The 14,730-nt window shown below is 40.2% G+C and overlaps 1 protein-coding gene across 1 annotated transcript in view; it reads left to right on the forward strand.

Moving 5' to 3' along the window:
• Window positions 1-14,730, forward strand: part of syn2b (synapsin IIb) — a 412,919-nt gene that overhangs the window by 352,669 nt on the left and 45,520 nt on the right. The window contains exon 9 of the mRNA XM_043707946.2: window positions 8,605-8,707. Coding sequence (XP_043563881.2) covers window positions 8,605-8,707 — 103 coding nt within the window. The remainder of the gene's footprint in view (window positions 1-8,604; window positions 8,708-14,730) is intronic.

Here is a 14,730-nt window from a genome sequence, read left to right on the forward strand (position 1 = left end):
GTTCCTTGACCCACACACCCACCTTTCATGAGACCACCTGTAAATCCAACAGGGTTTGTTCAGTGGTCTGACTAAGTAGCATGTTCTCCTCCAGCAGCGGCCTGGTAAGAGCCTTAAGGTTAAATAGGAGTCTCAATTTGCCTCTGGACTGTAAGGTCACATGCACCCACCTGCTTAAAATTTGATTGGATGCATTAGTAAACCCTGAATCCACCAGCCTAATTGAAAGGCCCACCACCGTCAACCTCCCCTTCCACAGAACATTAAATTCCACACTCTTTTCCTCTTCCTTTTCCATTTCTCCCCATTAGCACCTTCTGATCTACAATGCCATGATCTCCACCACAGATTAGGCAAGGAGTCAGGTGCCGATCTCCCCCCAGCTGGAACAGGGATCAAATCTTCTGCTATTGACACCAATCTGCTCCACACCAATTGTCCAACCAACTTAGCAAACTGGCACACCCCCAAGGTGTCTGAATTACTGGAGCAACATGCACTTTTACATTCATGTTGTACACTGGAGCAAAGGATAGTGATGGTACAAGATCCAATTTGTTTCCATTGCATGACTGACCAGGATCTTTCCTGCTCATGCCACCTTCTAATGGTATACATCTAAACGTTGGTACTCAATACATTTGAACACATTCTTTCTTGGCATTGAAGCTTTGAGGTGGAAAAATGTCTGGACCTTCTGGCTTGGAGGTGAGGACCTAGAGTCCACTTAGCCCTTTTTTACTCTAACTACTAAAGTGCATTCTAATTCACATTGCATTGAACTAAAAAATAGAATACAGGAAGCCTTTCTCTCTTCAGAGTCATAGAACTGTACAGCATTGAAACAGACCCTTCAGTCGAATTCTTCCGTGCTGACCAAATATCCTAAATTAATCTCGTCCCACCGGCCAACATTTGGCCCAAATCCCTGTAAACCCATTCTGTTCATATACCCATCCAGATGCCTTTTAAATGTTGTAATTGTATCAGCCTCCACCACTTCCTCAGGTAGTTCATTCCATACACACACCATTCTTCGAGTGAAAAAGTTGCCCTTTTAAATCTTTCCCCTCTCACATTAACCCTATGCTCTCTAGCTTTAGACTCCACTACCCTTGGCTCTTCACCCTACCTATGCCCTCGTGATTTTATAAACTTCTTTAAGGCCACCCCTCAGCCTCCAACGCTCCAGGGAAAATAGCCCCAGCCTATTCAACCTCTCCCTATAGCTCAAACCCTCCAACCCTGGCAACTTCCTTGCAAATCTTTTCTGCACCCTTTTAAATTTCACAACATCTTTCCAATAGCAGGGAAACCAGAATTGAATGCAGTATTCCAAAAGTGGCCTAACCAATGTCTTGTACAGCCGCAACATGATCTCAAAACTCTTATACTCAGTGCACTGACCAAAAAAGACAAGCATACCAAACGTCTTCTTCAGTATGCTGGCCACCTGTGACTCTATTTTCAAGGAACTATGAACCTGCACACCAAGGTCTCTTTGTTCAACAACACTTCCCAGGACTTTACTATTAAGTGCATAAGTTCTGCCCTCATTCACCTTTCCAAAACGCAGCACCTCACATTTATCTAAATTAAACTCCATCTGCCACTCCTCAAGATTCCATTATACTCAGAGATAGCCTTCCTACCTGTCCACTACACCTCCAATTTTGATGTCATCTGCAAACTTACTAACCATACTTCCTTTGTTCATATCCAAATCATATATATAAATGACAAAAAGCAGTAGTGAGGTGTAAATTACATTGACCAGCATTCGTGTCACTATCTCTTTTCTCCTGCTAGGCAGCTTGCTAATCATCTTGCTCCAGCTCCTCTCCAGCAAAAAGCAACATATCCATCAGCCCTTGAGCAACATTTCCCCTAAAAATACTGGCAAAATGTAACTGGAAGATCAGAATGGGAAAGGAACTGGAAGAGAAAAGGAGAAGTATACCACAATCCCTGTCCCAAGGAACATCATTTTAAACCCATCTCTCACTTACAATGCCAAGTTCAGCCCATGCCCAAAAGGAGAAATAATGTGTTAGGATTAGATGAGAAGAGAAGTAAGACAAAAGAAAACAGTTATACAAATCTGCACTAATGCATTATTTATGTGAATCCAGGAAATTCATGTGTGTGTTATTCAAATATCAGTTAAATAAATTACATTGTTTTGACATGCAGTAGAAGTGATGTAACCTGTCATAAATTAGCTCCTTCATAAGAACAACTTAGGTCTTATGGAGGTAATTTCACTGGAACCTTCCAGGGAATTTCAGCTCATATTAAGTCAAACAATGTCCCCCAGTTGTAGACCTCTCTATGTAGCAAGGTCACCATTACAATGCATGTCTTGTCCTTTAGCAGCAATCCTTCCATGTCTGGAAGGACTAAATATTGAGGTGAGCGCAGGGTGGGATAGATTCCCCTGGATAAATACATACTGACAATGCTTGGGTCCTGTTCTCAGCTCCTGTTTTTGCAATCAGAGACCACTTGAACTTTTAATGCAGAGATGGCTTTTTCCATTGATGAATATTTTTAGCTCGTGTTTTAATTCTCTAATGACATGTGCAATCAAAGATGCCCAGATGCGAGGAAAGCCAATCACTGCTGCAGATTGTTGAGTGTTAGCTGATGGGGTCAGTGAAGAAGGTGATGTACAACTGAGACAAACAGAGTCAAGTTAGCAAAAGCAAAATAGGCCATTGTTTTATAGAAACATCAGCATGCCATTGGTATTGAAGTATCTGAATGAATGAATGTTCTTTCAACAGGATTCAGAGAGTGTTGAAGGATATATCCAACAATGCAGAAGGATATATTCACATAGAAGTAAGTTTTCAGAAAAAGAGAAATGATTGGATCACTGTGCAGTTGTATCATTCCTTACAACTTACAACAAGGTGGTGGTGAGCTGCCTTCTTTGAATCATTGAATCCCTACAGTGTGGAAACAGGCCATTAGGCCCAACAAGTCCACACTGACCCTCCAAAGCGTATCCCACCCAGACCTGTTCCTCTACCCTTTTACTTTACATTTCCTCTGACTAATGTCAGAAGAAATGTAAAGTACCTACACATCAGTTAACACTATGGGCAATTTAGCATGGCCAATTCACTTAACCTGCACAGCTTTGGAATATGAGAGGGAACCAGAGCACCCAGAAGAAACCCACGCAGACACGGGGAGAATGTGCAAACTCCTCATAGACAGTCGCCCGAGGCAGGAATCAAACCAGGTTCCTGGCGCTGTGAGGCAGCAGTGCTAACCACTGAGCCATCATACCACCACCATGTTGCTGTCAATTATGTGTAGGGAGCCCCACAATACTGTTAGAAAGAGAGTTATAGGATTTTGATCCAGGGACACTGCAGGAGTGGCAGTTTGGGTCAGGTTGGGTTAGTTTGGATTCATGGAGGGGATTTTGCAGGTGGTGCTGTTGCCACGTGTCTGTTGCTCTTGACCTCCTATATGGTAATGGTCATGGTTTCTAAGAAGCCTTTGTGAATTTCTGCAGTGCACCATGTAGATGGTACACACTCCTGGTACTGTGCGTTGGTGGTGGAGATAGTGAATTTGCAGATATGATAAAAATCAAAAAAGCATTTTGCCCTGAATGATGTCAGACTTCTTGAGTGTTGAGTACCACCTCCGGTGATGGACATTGAAATCCCTTAACAAGAGTACATTGTGCTTTTGCCATCCTGTTCTTCGAAATGGTGCTGAACTTAATTAAATTGGGTCCTCAACAGGAGGCTTCCTTGCACATATTTGACCTGTCACCATGAGACTTCCTGGAGTTTGGAGTCTCAGAGCTATTCTCTCCTGACTGTATACCACTGTTTGCCTCCTCCGCCAGTGCATTTAGTTATATCCAAGGAATGATGATGGTGGTATTTGGGATATTGTCAGTATGGTATGAGTTTGAGTATGACTATATCAGGATTTGTTTGGCTAGTCGAAGATGTAGGCGGAAGTGGGTACTGCAAATGCTGGAGGTTAGAGTCAAGATTAGCGTGGTGCTGGAAAAGTACAGCAGGTCAGGCAGCATCTGAGGAGCAGGAAAATGGACTTTTCGGGCAAAAGCCCTTCATCAGGAATGACTGATGAAGGGCTTTTGCCAAAATGTCGATTTTCCTGCTCCTCGGATGCTGCCTGACCTGCTGTGCTTTTCCAGCACCACTCTAATCTAGTCGAAGAGGTAGCTGTCCTGTTTTGGCACAAGCCCCCAGATGTCAGTGAGGAGAATGATAGGGTTGAGTTTACTGTTGTTATTTTCAGTACCTAGATCAATATCAACCGATCCGTCCAGTTTAATTTCTTAGAGATTTTATAACAGTTTGATTCAAGTGAGTAGCATGCCGGGCCATTTCAGAGAGCAGTTAAGTTGCTGTGTGTCTAGAGTGACCTGTAGGCCACACCAGTAAAGATGTATTTTTCATTCCTAAATGGCATGAGTGAACCAGATGAATATTTACAGCAATAGACAATAATTTCATGGTCATTATTATTCTTTCAATTCCATCTGTTATGTAAGTCAAAGCAATGTAATTTATTTAAGCAACACTGTCCCTTTGTAAATAACCCTTCTGCTCAGGTGGGATTCAAACCCTGGAGTATTTCCTGGTTCTCGGAATTACTAGGAGAAAGTGAGGTCTGCAGATGCTGGAGATCAGAGCTGAAAATGTGTTGTTGGAAAAGCGCAGCAGGTCAGGCAGCATCCGAGGAGCAGGAAAATCGACATTTTGGGCAAAAGCCCTTCATCAGTCATTCCATTCCTGAGCCCTTCCATATGCCCTTCATTAGCCCTTCCATTCCTGAAGAAGGGCTTATGCCCGAAACGTCGATTCATTCCTGAAGAAGGGCTTATGCCCGAAACGTCGATTCTCCTGTTCCCTGGATGCTGCCTGACCTGCTGCGCTTTTCCAGCAACACATTTTCATCTCGGAATTACTAGTCCATGTGACTGTTGGGCATTATCCATACACTATTTGTAAAAGTGTTGACATTAACTTTCATCTGGGTTGACTTTAATCAGAGTTTAAATTATTTATTTGTTGGAACAGTTTGCTCTAGAGGAACAAACATTTAAATATTTCAGATATTGAGACACAATTGACTTTTTGTAGTAATAATTAAAATTTATTAAAATTGGGCATATTAAAGATTTAGTTTTAGACACCTTTAATTTGAAGGATAAGAAAACAAAACGTGTGAGTTAAATCTCACTTGCTATACCAGCCATTGTGATAGAGACCTTGAGTAAGCTTTTTAGTTACAGGTTGTTAACTCTAATTATCTGTCCACATTGCAGTATCAGGAGTTGGCAAAACATTTCATTCACAGATTATGAATTTCTACATACACAATTTTTGTGTCTCAACAAAGCCCTAGTATTCAGGTAGTTTCATTGTTTTATAGAGTCATAGAATCATAGAGATGTACAGCATGGAAACAGACCCTTCCGTCCAACCCGTCCATGCTGACCAGATATCCCAACCCAATCTAGTCCCACCTGCCAGCACCCAGCCCATATCCCTCCAAACTCTTCCTATTCATATACCCATCAAAATGCCTTTTAAACGGTGCAATCCTCTGGCAGCTCATTCCATACATGTACCACTCTCTGTGTGAAAAAGTTGCCCCTTAGGTCTCTTTTATATCTTTCCCCTCTCACCTTAAACCTATGCCCTCTAGCTCTGGACTCCCCAACCCCATGGAAAAGACTTTGCCTATTTACCCTATCCATGCCCCTCATAATTTTGTAAACCTCTATAAGGTCACCCCGCAGCCTCTGACGCTCCAGGGAAAATAGCCCCAGCCTGTTAAGCCTCTCCCTATAGCTCAAATCCTCCAATCTTGGCAACATCCTTATAAATCTTTTCTGAACTCTTTCAAGTTTCACAACTTTTTTCCAATAGGAACGAGATCAGAATTGCGTGCAATATTTCAACAGTGACAGAATAAATGAGGAGGAACACCTCATATTCCTCGCTGGGACCCTCCAACGACACAGAATCAATGTGGATTTCCTCAGTTTCCTCATCTCCCTTCCTCCCACCTAATCCCAGATCCACCCTCCAACGCGGCACTGCCGTTTTGAACTGTCCTACCTGTCCATCTTCCTTCCCACCTATCCACTCCACCCGCAACTCTGACCTATCACTATCACCCCCCATCTTCATCTACCTATCGCATTCTCAGCTATCTTCCCTCCAGCTCCACCCCCCCTCTCATTTATCTGTCAGCCCCTTTGGGCCACCACCCATTCCTGATGAATGGCTTATGCTCGAAACATCGATTGTCCTGCTCCTTGGATGCTGCCTGGCCTGCTGTGCTTTTCCAGCACCACACTTTTTGACTCTGATCTCCAGCATCTGCAGTCCTCATTTTCTCCTAGTTTTATAAACTTACTGCGAAGCCTGTTCCAAGGATGTTTACCTTGAAGAAGTTTTCCTCCTCCCTCTACAAGGATCTCAGTGAGTTTCTTTCTCACTCCACCGCTTGGTCATCTCCTCTGCCCTGAAGCTTTTCAGCCACGTCCTGAAGCAGACCCATTACCACAGCCACATCTCCTTCCCTAATCCATTCCCCGCTACCTTCTCCCCAGCCCCAGCCCCTCCCGTTTATCTCTCAGCCCCTTTGGGCTACCCCCTCATTCCTGATGAAGAGCTTATGCTTGAAAAGTTGACTCTCCTGCTCCTCGGATGCTGCCTGACCGGCTGCTTTTCCAGCACCACACTCTTCAACTGTGACCTCCAGCATCTGAAATCCTCACTTTCGACTAAATTTGCAGACAGTTTCAAGAATGGGGAGGATAAAGTCATTTCAATCACAATTTCTTCTGGCTTCCCACAACCTGCTGGCCTATAGACCAACGTGAGGAATTATAAACAATGACAATTCAGAGAAAACTAAAAAGAATAATTTGCACTTTGACTGTATTCTAAGTTTCAAATAATATCAAAATTGCCACATTTTATACAAGATTCTGCATTTGTCAGGGAGTTGCATTTATCAAACAGTACTTTGTGCTAATTTGGACTAATCCCGGAAATCCAGTTAGACAGCAAGTGTAATGTCTTTGTTTTTCATTTCCTGATTCTCATATTTTTCTTTGCTGTTTTTTATTCCTGAAGTTAATATAAAAGTAAATAATAGACTGTTAAAAGGGATGACAAACCTCAATTCCCTCCACAGACAAATTCCCATATAACGTCTATGATGCTACACTGTTGCACATATCTATATTTAAAGAATATAATTATCCTGATATAATTAGAGTTTCATTTTAGCAACTGTTTGCAAACAGAGGTGTTCAATGATGTGCCAAACCTATAGTCTAGTTAATTACGTTTGCTGATTTAGAGTATAAAATCACCTGAAGTCATCCTTTAAAGATCCTCAAGATCCTGAAATTCACAAGTGGGTGCAGAACTAAAATCTACAGAGCAGCTTGTTTCAGGAACAGGGAGTGACCAAAGGTTCCCTGTGACTGGCAAAATGTCATTTTATAAGAGCTGTAGCAAGTGGAAATTGAAAACTTTTTTTGAGCATGAATTTTATAGGGCTGCAATTCTACTCCATGTTACCAGCTGCATTGATAGCAGAATGAAACTGAAGAACAAGTACTCATTCTTGTCAGTGTCCCATTTAGGTTAACAAGTTCAAAATCAGCTGCATATTAAAAAGCATACGTTTTTAATGGAGACTCTTGTAAAAATGTCTGCAACCTTTCACTCGTATATTCATGATTCTGTAATTAAAGTATGCAATATCGCCACATCCTTCATTATTTTTCTATCTCCTTGTCAAAAGATTTTCAGGGCCGGTCACAATCCTGTCTACTGTGATAATAAAACTGGCAATAGCCAGAGTGATTGACCCACACTGATACCACTACTTTCCATTGATAGTGATCGTAATTCACTCTTCAGGACAGGCAAAAACACTCTGGAAGGCAGTTTGATCTTCATTTAAAATATGCAGATCAGGCTCACGTTAAGTAATCAGCATTCAGTTGCAATTTAGTCACACTCATTGGAGCCGCATTCTGGCTTCTCACCTATCTGGTGGCAAAAAGGACATGCACCAGGACCAGCATAAAGGTAAACAGTTTTATATGGTTTCATTGTGGGCCTCAGGCTTCCTTCTCCCTCCTTTAGCCAGGACGGAACCATTGTTTCAGGTCAGTTGTAGTGAGCTCCTGAACCCAAAATCCTGCTCCAAGACACCAATTAGCTGCAGCTTCCCACTTGATCTAAGCACCAGGCTAACAAAGTCTATGCTGATGAAACATAAGTGTTAAGATTTTCCAGGCCACTCACACCAGAATGGTTGGTCAGCTGCCTTTCTCTGTACACATAATGGTTAAAATTAAGACTTCTGTCTTTCCATACACAGATAAAGTTGAGCACAAGGACATCAATCATTTTCTCTGTACAGCAGAAACAGTTCTTGAAAGTAGTGGAAGAAGTTCTTTTCTCATTGTTACAGGAATGTTTGTGATCTGTTTGAAAAGGTGGCAGAGTTGAAATGAAATGAAATCTTTGGACACCAGCTGAAATCTATGTTTTCTTTTCTCTATGACAGGTACAGATTTTGGGTTGATAAATGCTGTGAAATGTTTGGTGGGTTGGATATCTGTGCTGTGAAAGCTGTCCATGGAAAGGATGGAAAGGATTATATAATTGAGGTAAGAAGGGGAGGGGAAAGGGGAACAGCAAGACCCTGATGGATCACCACACCACCCAACCCTATCTAGCAATGGTCAATAGAAATAATTAGCAATGTATTCGGCTTTATGCAAATCCCATTACTATGTCAGCCCTAATGCCACAAACACTAAATTCCATGGGAAATATCATGCAAATTTATTTTAATTAATTACCATGGAGTAGACAAACAGCAAATACTGGTATCCAGTTTAAAGCAAATCTATGAAAAAAAGGAGAATGTTCTATGGTCTCAGTAGTGACTGATGATGTTTAAAATGAAATGTGAACTTCAAGGTATCAACTAAAAGAATTGTGTCACAGAGTTCATATTTAAAACTAAGATATTTACTGTACTTAAGCAAAGCAAGTACTAGTAACTTAATTATGAACACAATTATTTTTAAGCTTGTAAGTTTCAAGGTGGCCCCATTGTACATTTATTTCCACCCAATGTTTTGCCTATTCTTTAAAGGATCTTGAGATCCCTTCATTTACCTAGATTTGGTCTACAGGGCAAAACTGGGCCATTTCCCACATTTTTAGTTAAACACCAGTGTTGTAGCTGTACTGGAACAAATTGGCTAGACACACAGCAAATTCTGGAATACATGGTTTCAGTACTATTTCCAGGATGTTGATATGGTACATGCTATATTGCAATATTCAGTGCCTTAGCCATTTTGATATCACAGGGTGTGAATTGAAGTGACTGAAGATTGACACCTTTATTTCTGGGGAGCTCCGATGGAGGCTGAGACGGACTAACCACTCAGCACTTTTGGCTGAACATTGTTGCTAGTGCTGCAGCCTTATCTTTGCACAGATGTGTTAGGTCCCAATCATTGAGGTTTGAGATATTTGCGGATCCTTCTCCTCTTGTTACCATCATTCTCAACTAGATTTGGCAGGATTGCAGAATGAAGATATGATCCATTGATTGTGGTATCACTTGCTGCTTATTCTGTTTGGCAAATAAGTAGTTCTGTGTTGTAGCTTCACCAGTTGACACAGTTTCCTTTTTTGGTTTGCCTGGTGCTGCTCTTGTTGTGCCCTCATGTACTCTCCATTGAACCAGAGTTGATCCCCGGGATTGATGATAATTACAGCATTTGCAATATGCCAAGTCATGAGACTGCAGATTGTGTTTGAGTACAATCAATATAACTTCAATCTTGCCAAACACATCAGCTCCATTATGAAACTATGCAAGGTCCTCTTGTTGTATATTATTTTCACACCTCTAACTCTAACCTCTATAAATGAACATGGAGCAATCTTTGAATTGTAATTATCTTCTGTCTGTTTATTAGTATTTCAAACCAGTTGCTTTATTGATCCACTGAAGGCTCAATCCCAAACTAAAAGTTCAAGGTACAATGTACATACACAATAAAGACACTAGCATTTCACTAGCTTGTGAGCTCAATGCTCAGTCTTGAGCTCCTCATATTTTTGGATCTTTCATGTTTAAATCAATCCTGTAACATGCCATTGTTATTGCTGTTTGTCATATATTATTTTATATGTGAAATGTACTGAAGACAGATTCATTAGTTTGTTTTTTTTCTTTTGTTCCATATTTTTAGCTCTCTAAAAGTACTGCTTTCAACCCCTTCTTGTTCCAAAATAGCAAGTTCATCTGTTCTAGATCAAGTTTTCCATTTATAGAGTCTTAGAATCATAGAGATATACAGCATGGAAACAGACCCTTTGGTCCAACCCGTCCATGCCGACCAGATATCCCAACCCAATCTAGTCCCACCTGCCAACACCCGGCCCATATCCCTCAAACCCTTCCTATTCATATACCCATCCAAATGCCTCTTAAATGTTGCAATTGTACCAGCCTCCACCACATCCTCTGGCAGCTCATTCCATACACGTACCACCCTCTGCGTGGAAAAGTTGCCCTTTAGGTCTCTTTTATATCTTTCCCCTCTCACCCTAAACCTATGCCCTCTAGTTCTGGACTCCCCGACCCCAGGGAAAAGACTTTGCCTATTTATTTTATCTATGCCCCTCATAATTTTGTAAACCTCTATAAGGTCACCCCTCAGCCTCCGACGCTCCAGGGAAAACAACCCCAGCCTGTTCAGCCTCTCCCTTTAGCTCAGATCCTCAGATCCTGGGAACATCCTTCTCTTCAAAGATCCTAAGCTGCTATGCTTCCCAATACATATTCAACTTTCCTGTAATTCTGAAGGTGAATTTCTGGCTTCTGCATGCCACAGTGCTGAAACACCTCGAAAAAAATGCACAAATGATAACCTGCTCATACTGTAACCATGGCCCTCCTTGTCCTCCTTGAAGCCTTTGACATGGTCAACCATACCATTTCCTGCAATGCTTTTCCAAGGTTGTCTAACTCAGTGACATTGCCATCAGTATAATTAAACCGACGCATCTCAACTCAAAATTTCTTCTTCCACTCTTTACACTGACATCTCTAGAGTTCACTATTAATCTATGGCTTCTTTTCCTCATTTACAAAAGGTTCCTTGGCAACTATCATCCAGTCAGATGTGGAGACTTTTCACTGATGTTTGCATGGATTTCAGCTCCATTTGCAATTTCTCAGATAAAAAAGTGGCCCATATCACATGCATCTAGACCTCAACATTGTCTAGTTTTCATACATAAAAAAGTCATCATCTCTCTTTGACAATCGGTGTTTAATGAATAAATTGAGTCCCTCCCATCATAAACCTGAGTATGACCATTGCCCAGACAATCAATTAAATTTTTTATTCAAATGTCATGACTATGCTACCATGTTAGAAGTTAGTTTTTCTACCAAAAGTGGTTCATTTCTGTTTTTTTTTAATAAAGCCTTTCTACCAACTAAAATATAGAAGTCAGGTGTGTGATGGAATATTCTTTAATTTCTTGCACTGGATGCAGAAAAACTGACAGGTTTAACACTACCCAAGACAAATAGATTGCTAGATCAGTAACCCATTCACTGGTTTAAACATTCCCCCCACCATTGACATATTGTAGCTGCTGTGTCTGCTCTCTCCATGCTGCAGGGCAGAAATTCACCAATCAGCAGCAGATTTCATTTCCAAACTTTGTCTATCAGGAAGGGTAAGGGCAATGGGTGCTGCTCAGGATAAACCTTTGCTCCAATTCAAACCATCTGAACTTAGACATATATCATCATTTCTTCATTATTGTCTCTTGGTCAAAATCCTGGAAATGCCCACCTAACAGAATTTTGAGACCACATTCAATGTGGGTGTAACATTTTTGAGATCTTTTGCTCGTGTAAGTTCCTCCTTGTTAGTCTGTTCAATGAGAACTGATTGAAAGTATCTGTTCACAATGTCTCCCATTTCAGTGTTGTTCCCTTTAAGTTTATTTAATTCCTCAACTAGTTGCTACTTGCATATCTTAATCTCCTTTTGTTACTTATGCCTCTATAGAATACTTCATTATTTCTTTTTGTATTCATTGTCTAAACTATGATTCCTTACAAATCTAGAATCCAATGGAAAAAGCTGTGCAAAGCATTTTTTAATTCAGTATTAAAGCAAGCTGGTTCAAAACTTAAAGTCGGAGTGGAATTGAATATAAGTGATAATTGAATAAAGCAAGTGGTCCAGGTACTATGACGTAATTAATGTTGTAATTCCTATGGTGTAGTTGCTAACACTTATAAAAGAGGTCACTAATGGGTAGTTAGTTGTAGATAATGAACTTCTTATTAGTACTGAGGGACATGGTTGGTGTGACTAACAGCAATATTATTTAGCAAAATTTATTGATATTAATAAACTTAAATTACACATGTAACTATTGTGTTTTAGTCTGCAGTAACCAGATTACTTCAGAGAGAACATTAAAGTACTAAGTTCATTTAGAACAAAACTGAAATTTGTAAAACGTATTTACCATATTAATAATGTGTTAATATATGAACTTCGCAAAAATTGAGAAATAGCAATCCCAACAGTTTATTCACATTTTATACATTTATGAACTCTAGATTTGGATTCCTTCTCAAATGTAAAATAATTATGTGTATCTACCTAATCAGCCTTATCTTCATTATAGCACAAAGTCTGTGGAAGGATTACTTTTTCTTATACTCCACTATTCTGTTTTGAATTAAATAAAGTAGAAAATTCTACTAGAATCAGCAAAGAAACAATTATTTTTCATAGTGCCAAGTTAATGAAAGACTGTAGAGGTGGAAAGAATTAGAGGAAGATTAATAGGTATACTAAATTGCAGTCAACTGACGCATTGCAGTATTTTAAATGAGAAGGTGTATTTGTACATTTATTTCTCTCCATAGTAAATTAAAGTCCTTCATCATTCTGCCACCCATATTTAGTGACTGCACAATGCTGAAGACAACCAAGGGTAGCCAGTTGGAAACCTGGTGACCCACTGATGCTAGGGTGCCACCACTCCTCTGATTTCACACCGCTTACAGGTGGAAGTTGTAACACGGTGCCTGAAATGTCCATTGACAATCAAACTTAATCTTTTATCCAAAGCTCTGATAATCACTAGCATACGGTACCTGACATATTTTCTAAAAGTGTATTTTGAAACACTTATTCTGTAGCATTTGTCATTGTGCATTTGTTAAATTGTGAATACATCTGACAGAATATTTCGATCAGTTTTGCACTGGTCTGTGAACCTGGTTACTTTCAACATTTCGGATGCAATGGTAACCATCATACTGATGTTCTGCACATCACATACTACCTTTAAGCAGCAGTACACCTTGGACAGGGAAAACTTATTCTATTTTGTGTAAACTGCCTTTTTCAAATTCTATGCAAATATGTTAAGGGAAACCTTAACTTTAATATGTATTAACAAAGTAAATTTGATTTAGGAACAAAGTAGTTACAACTGCAGGGTGAAATGTATCATTTATGGTCACAGTGAAGGCTTCCTCCATCGTGTTGTGTGGCACTATTGATGTGCGAGAACCAAACACTTTAAATGGATCTAGCAATTCATCCATGAGGCACAGTGGGCCATCAGCACAATCTGCTACCTCATAGCCCAGTATATTCTCCCACTCAACCATTACCATCAAGCCTGGTTTAATGGAGAATGTAGGTGGGCATGACAGAAGCAGCACCAGACATACCTCAAAATCAGGCGTCAAACTGGTGAAGCTACCAAACAGAACTGCGTGCCTACTAAACAGCAGAAGCAGCAAGTGATACACAGGTCTAAACAATCCCACAGCCAACATATCTGGTCTAAGCTCTGCAGTCCTGCCACATCCACTCTTGCATGGTGGTGGACTTCAAGAATGCAGCTCACTGCCACCTTCTCAATGGCAACCAGAGATGGGGAAGAAATGCTAGTCCAGCCAACAACATCCCATGAGGTAATAAAAATTTTCAGCTCTCTAATCAAGTCTGCCTCATTGTACATCACCAAATCAAGAAAAGGCCAATGTGTTCAAACATGGCTGATACTAAAACTGTTATAAAGCTTTTTGGAGCTAAGTAGTAGCAAATAAATTATTCAGATTTTATAGGAAATCGATTGTGAACAAAGTATGTATTATATGGATTGTAGTGGAAGATAATCACATTTCTTAAATCAGTACTCAAGTTACATAAAATATAACTTGCATGATTTAATGAATAACTTTCCTTCTGATATGTATCTAACATGGAATGGGAGCAAGTCTGTGTCAACAGAATTCAAACACATTAGACCACAAGAATTTTCCATAAATGTTTTGTAAAGGTTGTTAATTTAAACTTCAGCACTTGCATGAATTTCCTATCACTGCTTGGCAACTGAATTTCAGGTGAGGTGAAGAATAAAGAAGCCACATTCTGTTTGCATGATAAGTGCCTAAAAGGCATAGGGGGCAAAGAGGTTGCTGGGTGCACATTCATAAATCAATAGGAGTGTATTGTAAATTAATCAAGATGTTTAAAAAATATCAAGCAGCAGGGTTCATTCACAGAGGAATGTAATTGGATTATAGACAATGTGTGACACAGAAACACAA

This window comes from Chiloscyllium plagiosum, unplaced genomic scaffold (genome assembly GCF_037043375.1).
Source record: "Chiloscyllium plagiosum isolate Xiang-an unplaced genomic scaffold, Cpla_swu_hap1 HiC_scaffold_14, whole genome shotgun sequence".
Taxonomy (NCBI): domain Eukaryota; kingdom Metazoa; phylum Chordata; class Chondrichthyes; order Orectolobiformes; family Hemiscylliidae; genus Chiloscyllium; species Chiloscyllium plagiosum.